Source organism: Buteo buteo, chromosome 1 (genome assembly GCF_964188355.1).
Source record: "Buteo buteo chromosome 1, bButBut1.hap1.1, whole genome shotgun sequence".
In the NCBI taxonomy this organism is placed as follows: domain Eukaryota; kingdom Metazoa; phylum Chordata; class Aves; order Accipitriformes; family Accipitridae; genus Buteo; species Buteo buteo.
Window position 1 is genome coordinate 58,119,899 of NC_134171.1, and position 9,757 is coordinate 58,129,655.

At 38.8% G+C, this 9,757-nt stretch overlaps 1 protein-coding gene across 1 annotated transcript; it reads right to left on the minus strand.

Annotated features, from left to right (window-relative positions):
* Nucleotides 1-239: 239 nt before the first annotated feature.
* Nucleotides 240-4,285, minus strand: GIMD1 (GIMAP family P-loop NTPase domain containing 1). Its single transcript, XM_075032495.1, has 2 exons — nucleotides 3,299-4,285; nucleotides 240-521 (listed from the first exon to the last, which is right to left on the minus strand). The coding sequence occupies exons 1-2, from the start codon at nucleotides 3,689-3,691 to the stop codon at nucleotides 240-242; spliced, it is 675 nt and encodes a 224-aa protein (XP_074888596.1). The 5' UTR covers nucleotides 3,692-4,285.
* Between the last annotated feature and the right edge of the window lie 5,472 nt (nucleotides 4,286-9,757).

The following is a 9,757-nucleotide window of genomic DNA, read 5'->3' on the forward strand; positions in this document are numbered from 1 at the left end:
GTGTTTTAGAGCACTAGCTTGTTCTGATTTTTTTGGTTGAAGCTAGAATTCTGGATGCACTAGTGTGAGGTACTCTATGAAAGGCAAGTAGTTTGGTAATCTAAAGAGATACTTCCAGCTCTGTGTTTAAAGGTATCTGGTATGGATGTGGGATTTTTCAGTTGATGGCTTCTCCTCTACTCTTTTACTTCTGTTAAATGTTACCTACCATAGAAAATAGACAAATGAGCACCTGAACACTAATTTAATTCCTTGCTGTGTTTAAGTAGAGGAAGCGCTTGATAATTATTTTGTCTGATAAAGTTCAAGAGCTTTCTTAAGACAATATCTCTTTCTTCCTTAGTTATGCTCTTCTGGTTGTCTAGGAAAATGTATTTATTCTGTACTGAGGTTAAAAGTGACAAGAGGGTACTTGAGGCACTGTGCAAGTATGCTTCCTCGCTGAATCCAGCCTCTTCTGCCTTGTCTGCGTGAGTAAGTAGAACTGCAGTGAAATCCTTCCATGTGGGACCCAGAAGTTCCTGTAATGAAAACCAAATCTTAAATAGTTATCTTTTCTTGTTCCTTTTCCCCACTCCCACCTCGTATACTTATGCACTAACAGACAAGTTATATGTTGTTTTCCTGGCAGTAATCCAGTTCATGCTATCTGAGTTGCTGAAATTTCTGGGGTTTTTCACCTTCCCAAGATACTGACATCCACTTGCAGTGGAAATATGTGGTCATGCAGTACTAGCAGTTCTCTGTTTTCTTACTACAGATGTTAATAGAATTTCTCCAGTTAAGAAATGTCTATGTAAATGAGGAAAATGGTTGTTTAGCTATGTCATGCATTAGTTTACATCAGTAGTTTCCACATACCCATATTTCTACACTTTTTACAGCTCTTTGAAAATTTTTTTTAAAAAATCACCAAATCACCTTGTGTTGAAAAAATAAATGATGAATTTCTATTTAACACCAAATGCCTTTCCAGCTGTATCCCATAAAACTGAACTATTCTCAGCAATTCAGGAAAAACACAAATCAAATGCATCAACCTAAGTGATGGGCTAGAGTTTGTGTTTAACTGCTGTGGTTCATCTGATGGAGGGGAATGGGGAGAACAAGCTGCTTTTTTCTCAATGAGTACAGAAAATTTTAATATGAATAAGAGATCGGGCTTTCATTTGCAGATGTAAATGAAATTACTTTAGTGCAATCATGTTAACTCCTGTGTGTGACAAGAAGCCTTCTTTGGTAATAAAGTCCACTTTGTGATGATCTTAACTCTGTAAGCTAAATAACAAGCTGTATAAAACTGCTTTAAAGGAGATCTTTCTACATCCAAGATAAGCAGGGAGTTAGAAAAACCTGGTGTATTGATTGTGATTAATCTGTTTTAGATACTAGAGATGAAAAAAAAAATTTAACCCGTACAAAATTTTCGCATAAGCTGTCTAAGGAAGTGTTGGGCTATCAGTTTTGGTGAGAGAGGATAGCCTCTTGATTTGCTGAGGACTCAGTCAATGCTAATGTTAGTTCTGAAATCAAAACCTGCCACATTCTCCATTCATTAGGCTATGTTACTGAAATTAAAAAATCCAGGGAGAGTTAAGTGCCAGTAGTCTTCTACTGGTAGGCCATCTTCATTGATAGGCTGTCCATAATTTGCAGAGGATCACTGTGAAAACTCCTGATTGCTAAAGGTAGTCTTCATGCTAATGTCTTCTTGGAATGACATACTGAAATATAATCATTATTGTTCATATTCCTGGCACCCAGGCAGCTGTCCTGTCCTGTTTGTGGCTGATGAAATCACAGCATCTGGTCTTTCAAGGGGAACATAACCAAAACCCCAACCATTATGTAAGCTGAGAGTGAGCCAGTTGTAATCATGAAACAGAAGTGTTGCTTTCTCATTATTTTTAAACATGCTTTATTTCCTTTCCAGTAAGGGGTTTTAAAGGTCCATTTAAAGAGAAAAGGTGCAGTTGCACCTCTTATGCTTTTAGTGCCCACATGGACTTGATTCAAAACAGTCTCAGCCTAGAAGCATGATGATTTTTCATTGGCTTAGAGTAAAAATATTTTGAGTAAATACTGCTTTCTCTTAAATACCATGAAGTATAGAGAGATGGAGAACTGTGTAAGGAAAGAGGGTAACACTGAAAACAGATAGATGTAAACTGACAATGAGTAAGAGTGTGTTGAAATTAGAACCAACTCTCAAACTACTGGAAAAGTGAGGACTAGCCTACCAATAGAGAGTAATCAGAAAGAACAGGAGAGCAAATTAAACACATTTTGAAAACTGTTTTTCTATCTATGTATTTATACATTGGTATATTTTTATCTACATACGTGTTATATATTTGGATAATATCAGTTACAGTAGGTGATAAGACTTGATGGACCAGGAAGTCCCTTCTAGTCCTAAAGATTTTTAGAAAGTTCATCAGTGTAAGACATGCAAAGTGTCATGTGCAGACTTTGGCAATAACTGAAACCTTTTCTTTCTTTGTAAATCATACAAACGTGATTCATCTGATCAGATAGATAAACTAAGCAATATCTGTTTGCTGGCCTCTTTTTTTCTTTCTTTTTTTCTTCAAAGATATGTTTGCCTGGTAATGAGAAATCTCCAACTGAAAAGAATGCCATTCTTTTTCAGCGTCTCTCCCCAACATCTTACCTACTTGCAAAAAAAATTTTTCCCCAGGAGCTTAAAAATACTTGCTTCAAGTCAGTTATGCTGGAAATTTTCCTTAGCCAGAGTAAATATATGGTAACTTTCTAGTTATTTTCTCTTGAACAGATACAGCAGTAGTGACAGTACAGGACAGAGCTGAGCATCCTTGTCCCAGGTCAGTCAGATTTTCTGCATGATTTTGGACCTGTTGCTCTCTGGTTTGATCCTATACAGAGTGCAGAAGAGTGAGGTAACCTGACTTTTGCTTGCTTTAAATAGTGTTTCTCTTCAATAAGCTAGATCTGTCATGAAAAGTATTCACTCTAATTTCTGAGAGAAAAGCTTACTTGGATAGGTAAATTTGGTTCCTAAATCCTTTGTGCCGAGTCCATGTACAAAAGAGAGCAGTTCTTGCCTCTTTTCTCAGGTTTAGTGTGATTAAGTGTAACTATGGTGTATAGTGTTGGAGTTGTGAATGGTGTGTTTCATCTGCTGGACTGGGAAGTGTTCCAGTCTTCAGCTGCACTTCTCTATTTCACATTGGCAGCCAAGTCTTCCACAGCTATTGTCATCTGAAGAGAAAAGAGTTGCTGTTAGGGCAGAGACTTCTATTTATTTATTTGTTACCTGAATGAACTGAATTGCATGATCACTTTCATCCGGACACAGAGGCAAGTCAGCCCTGAGGACCAAGAGAGCTAGATGCAGGCCTTCCTCCCTAAAGTGGTGAGCCAGGGCTGATCTCACAGTGTTTCTCACTTGTTCTTTGCTCAGACCACTGTGAGGGTAGCTTGGAGTGTCAAGTACTTGAACACGGAGAGCTAGCTCGCAGCCATTTCTTCGTATAATACCCAAAATGCGGCAGCTGCGTCCAAGGCTGCAGCATGTAGTCACAGAGCTAGGGGAGCAGTGACTCTCAAAGTCCGAGCTGCCCAGCAGGCTGTTCCCAGCAGCGCTTTTGCCAGTCTGAGTTCTTCCAAGGACAACAAGGTTGATGGTCATCTCATTGCTGTTTGCCATTGTCTATGCTTTTATCCACAAACCTGTCACTAAGTGAAGAAAAAATAACATGAGCTGTTTCAGTTAACTAAAAAAAAAAAACAACAAAAAACAACCCAGCAAAAATTGCAAAATTCATTGTCTTGAGTGTCCTTCTATGCCTGAAATGTTTTAAGGAGTATGTGATGTAGATAGACATTCGGTACAGCACATATAACCTTTGTTTCGATCCAAAGACAGATCTTTGCTGTCTTTCCCAGTCTGCTGCTTAGAAATAACAAGACCCCATGGAAGGTGTCACAGGGACAAGAGCAACCTGACAGGCTGTACTCCTACACTGGCAGAAACTGAAGAGCTGGGAAAGAATCAGATGTGAGAAAAGTTTGGGGAACAGGTATAGCAGATAAAGCTAAGGAGAGGCAACAGAGAAGGGAGGGAAGGGAGGAGCTGGGAAACAACTGTGGAAAGCAGCATTGGCATGCAGGGGGAGAATAGGTTATGAAAAAGAGGAAAACGAGGAAGAAGAGAATGGTGACAAATACGTGCCGCTGTTATAAAGTGACCATGTTTCAGGAAGTAAATTTTCACTTGTTTTTAGGAAAAAAATGGATAATCAGGGAGAAGTAGCTTTTAAAGGAGCACTTTTTTCACAGCAGCGAATTGCTTAGAATAAGTCTTTCATCAGCTACCACAAAAATTGAAATATACAGTAATCTGAAAGGGCTTTCGGATACAGATAAATATAAGAAGCATGACTTAATGAAAAAAGAAGAGGTGAAATAGCCAATGCTGCAGGTTCTAACCCCATATGAAATTGAGACTTTGGAAATGTATACTGTACAAACTTTTAGACTTACGGCACAGTCAGTGGAAAAGAAAAGCATAGACTGGTGGATGGAGAGGGGATGTGGGCAAGTATCGTTTCCAGTTACTATAATTGTTCATAAATAAGCCCTCTCATTCTCTTTGTACTTTTCTGGAATTCAGTATCTGAAGGGGTTTTGGTGCATGTTAATTGTCTAATGGGAATACTGGCTGGTTAAATAAATTCAGAGGTGTTTCAGATGGAAAACCATATTGGCAAATAAGTAGTTGATTTTAAGTTATCGGTGACACCTCAACTTCAGAAAGAATTTGTTTGTTTAGGTTTGGGTTGTTTTTTTTTTTTTTAAGATACTGTGTTTAAGTACTCATAGAGAGATCATGGATAATTTTAGAATGGGATTTCCTGTGATTAATTTATTTAGATTCTTGCATGTGCAGTTCAAGCTTTCTCCCTCATACTAAACCCATGCCCAAATCAATCTTTCGAAATAACTTCAGTACAAAGCCAAACATGCAAGAGCTGTTAACATACTAATTTAATTACAGGCAACACGGAATACTGTACATTATGGTCTTCCTTACTGAATTCACAGTGAGGTTTTTGTGGATTTTTGAATGATCGATTTCTTTTTTCTTTTTTTTTTTTAACACCTTTTTTCAAAGAGACCTTATTAAATGGTTGTCATCAGATATTAATCAGTCTAGATGTGCATTGTATTCTTTTTCTGTAGCATAATAATATGACATGGTGGACATGCATTTATGCATTCCTATTTTAAATCATGATCGAGGGTTTCTTTTTTCTGTAAGCAGTCTACACTTAAATACTTAGATTAATTTCATATTATGTCACTTACCTTATTTTCCCTTAAATTCCTCTTTCATTCAGGCTTTGTTCATAAACCATGTGTGTAGTATAAAAAGTTCATATGTGAACTTTGAAACTAACAGCAGCAACGTACCATGCTGAGACTGTTACGTACACATTAATCTGGTTAATCTATTACTGATAGATCCTCATTCTGGATATGTTTGGTCAGTAATTGGCACTGTTGAATTTTTGCAATTTAGCTGCAGATACAGTTTTTGCAGTCACTGTAGTCGTTGTATGAAGTTGATATTTTTGAAAGTTAGTTGAGTTTAACCAGCAGTTAAGTGTGAGAGTGACAATGGAGGTACTGGGATTACTTTGTATTGCGTGTTCTTGAATGTGTGTTCATATATACATGTAAAGAACATAGGCACTTTCTCTTATTATTGCAATGAATTAATAATTGCAATACTTTCAAAGCATGGTGTAAACCATATGCAGATGTAAAGCTGTTTGCCTAACAAAGATGGACTAAAATAATCAAAAAATGGATTAAAATACAGAAATGATTTGTGAATCAGGAAGAAAACTGAAAGCTCGCACCACTGCCAGTAATGTGCATTAGCTGTTGCTCGATAGCTTGATACGTTTCTCTTGCAAGCATCATTGCCATGCTATAGTAGCATTAAAACCAGGGACAAAAAGATTGTCCAGAAAGGACCCATTACTTGCTTTTTAGAAAATTTTCCACAAGTGGGAAAGTAACTGATTTGAACTCCTATGCCTTAGTGGAAAATAAATACAAATTTGTGCTTTGATGACCAGGTTCTAGTAACAGAATGGAAAAGTGAAGTGAGCCCTTCTTGTCTGTTCACAAGGAAAGGTTTACGAGCCACCTCTTTGACTGTAAATCCCAGGTGGGTGGGGGCACGTGTTTACTCCAAGGGCATTAAGTTATGCATCATTACAGTGAGAACAAGAATCTGGCATGTAGGCTGTCTGTGGTGGGAGGAAAAGAGGAAGGTGCTTTCCAGAGCCCAGTCTGGCTGGGGACACTGTCATCCAAAATGTAGCTCTGTGTGGGAGCCTGTAAATATAGGTTTACCACAGTTCCAGGGCTGTTCCTGCCTGCCACAGCAGTGGAGTGAGACTTCAGTTCCTCTAGAAATCTGTTGTCTCCTGCTGTGGTGCCACAAGCACAGCCAGTCCTTTGGGAGAAGGTAGGAGCTAATGGTGCCTTCACAGCCTCCTTGCGTAAATTCACATTATTCATCGTGAATGAGTTCATCACTTGTGTTACTTGGCTGTAAGTGGCTGTGTAACAGTTTTGTGGCTGTATGTTTTTAAGAGCCCATAGACAAATTAGTTGTTTTGAGATGGCTCCCTGCTCTCAAGCCTGCCTATTCTGGTGAGAGGTGAGACATTAAATCTTTTACTGTATTGTATGTGTAGCCAAGGCAACTACTGATGGTTTCCACTGTGAAAAGCCTTGCAGGTCAATACTATGCACAGCCTTTGTGTCTCAAGGCATATTTATATATAAAGTGTATAGTGAGGCTCCTTCATTTGCTAGTGGATACAAACTCAATAGATGACTGCATGGGGCGGGGGGCTCACTTGCAAAGCAAAAGGGTAGGTCAGTCTCATAGAACTATGGATATTGTGAAGATAAAATCCAGGTGCTTCTTTTAATTTGTCTAGAAGTCTTGACTTTGTTTAAATTGTCACAGTCTAGCTCTGTACTTTTCATCGGATTGTTCCTATGCACAGTAATGACTCTTGTGACATCTGAGGCAGTATATGTCCTGTCAGTCGCATCCAACTGAGCCAGTAGCCTGCCAAGGAGTTAATTTAAGCTGTGCATGGACAAGGATTTAGACTACCAAGAAAGCTAGAATCCCAGAAGCAGAGGAGAATTGTATGCAAAATACAATTTACCCAGCTGGATGCAGAGCAGGGCTTTTATGCTGGCAAGATGGCTGTAAAATTAAGGGTAGTGTAAATGAGGCACTGCTTAAGTGATATCTAAAACGGCTAAGCAAACTCCCCCACAAAAAAGACTTTTCTTTCCAGTAATACAGTCCAAGTTGGGACACATCTGGAAGGTCTTACAACAGCACGGGCAGAGGATTTTAAGAAGTTGTCTTCCTGGGAGGATATGACAGGGGAAAAAAAAAAAATCAAACTGATTTATATGACACTTGCTTAGGCTCCTCAAAGTATGTGGAAAGAGTCCTCCCCAAGGTGGCAGTATCAGCCTGCTCCACAGGTACGGGAAAACCTCGGCTGGAGTCCCTTTGCTCTGGAGTCCTATGCTGAAGTAAAATACCAGGTCAGAAATGAGCTAAAGCATTAGAAAATATGGAATAATTACAGCAGTTTTCAAGTGTGTCCTGAAATAAGAAATATAAAAAGCATTTGTCTCTCCTTTGTCACAAGAAACATTTTTTACTTTATATATAAAATGCAGACAGCATAGCACCTTCATGAATTTGAATAGCAGTAATGGAAAGGTAGCAGTTAAGAAACTGGAAGTGTTATTTACTGTCCCTTAGGCAATTCTTTTTCTAATCAAGACCTTTTTTTTCCACTAGCTTTTAAGTCAAGTTGGTGACAATTATTATGGGGCTTTGGATACGAGATCTTAAAATCTACTGTCAGAGTATGAATTTGCAAAGAATAAGTACAGAGTCCAATAGAATTGCCTTGGATGCTTTTTAGCACTGCTTACTGACAGTGGGTAGGTTATTTTGTTGTTGTTGTTTTCTTTGGTTTTAAATAACTATGTTTTTGAAATAGCAAAAAGAAAACCAAAACTGAGCCTATTACATGTTGGCAGGCAGGTCGGCTTCCTGTAACTGATAAAGGAAGCCTTGTACTTCTCCCATAGAAATACCAAGCAAGTCTAGTGAGGAATTGCCAAGAATCTAAGGAAGTAAGGCCCCTTATCTAATTGAAAATAAGCGGCATTCGGGTATCCATCTTCTTTAGTTGTCTTTGAAAAACCGAGGCTAAAATAATTTGCAAGTAATCATTGGATTTGTACATAATCTACAGTTAACTAGAGTTGCATTGCATGTTAGTCGCATTACTGTGTCAGCTGCTGTTCTATTGTAGTCCCTGCGATCACCCAGTTGGTTTGCATGCACCCTAAACAAGCTCTCCATGATGCTTGTTAGAGTATACCAAGCAGGCTAGATCTTGTAAACTGAAATAGTTTTTTCTTTAGGCACATGGCATCTCTTACCATGTGTCATCTTACAGTTCCCACGCCTTCCCATCCCTTACAGCTTCTTTCCTGATGTGGGCTCTCATTTTAGCCCAAGATGATGCCATAATAAGTAATTTAAGATGTGCTTTGATGAATTTTTCTTACTTGGAGAAAACCCAGTGAGGCCATTTTATGGATTGCCACACACGGAGGCGGGCTCTTATCCTTCTCAAACAACATGAGATATCCAGGAAGGTATGCAGTCCATGTAGTCAGCGTGGCCTCAGTTCTTTTAGATGTGTAATTTCTAAGAAACACCAGGCAAGTCACAGCTGAGAGAGAGATAGGATAGATCTAATGATGCTCTATTCCTTTTGGACTATGTTCACAACAAAAACTTCTGTGCTGATCCTGAAGGAGCACACACACAAAATATGCTAATGCTTCCTTAAAACAATTTTTTTTTCCTTTGCTTAATTCAGTCCTTAGTATCCTTAGTATTTTTGAACAGAAGTAGACTATTATCAGCAATCTACAAGATCATGTTTCTCTTTGCAGTATAGGTGGCTGTGTAGATTATGTGCTACTACACTGGCATTGCTAAGGGGAAAGGAGTTAGGATACAGCTGCAGACTAATGCTGCAATTGCACCAGCTTTCAGACAATGTCTGTTTGTACAATGATGGAACCAGCTCCTCATGTTCCCACCATACTACTTACAGTGGATTATGGATTCAGGGCAAATACTGCTGGCAGAAAGGCAGATCAAGGACCTGCCTTGTGTTTAAAAGGAGATTGAGTAGAACTATCAGCACAGTGAGAACATCAGCCAGACTATTTTTTTTGTTTCTGTTCTCCCACTGAATCACCTTCATCCTCTGCAAATAATAGACAACTTCAAATTAGAAACTAGTGTCTTTGACATGATCTGGTAAGTCTCTGCTGTGGAAGTATTGTGTCTCTTCGTTTGGCAGGAATGATGTTCTTCCAAGCACTCTGTTTAGTGCACTGAGAACAGAGCACTGTAACAAGCCACAGGAGCACAGTCTCATCTTGTTTCCTGTTAGTTTTGTTTGGTGTGACATGGCTTTTCAGAATGCTGGGGTATGCATTGTAAGATAGGGCATGTCACACTTACTGTCACAGGCTGCCAGTTTCTTAATTCTCCTACTAATCCCCACCTTCTCCAGTTTAACTAATGATTTTCCCCATGGCACCATATCAAATTTTTTTTAAAATA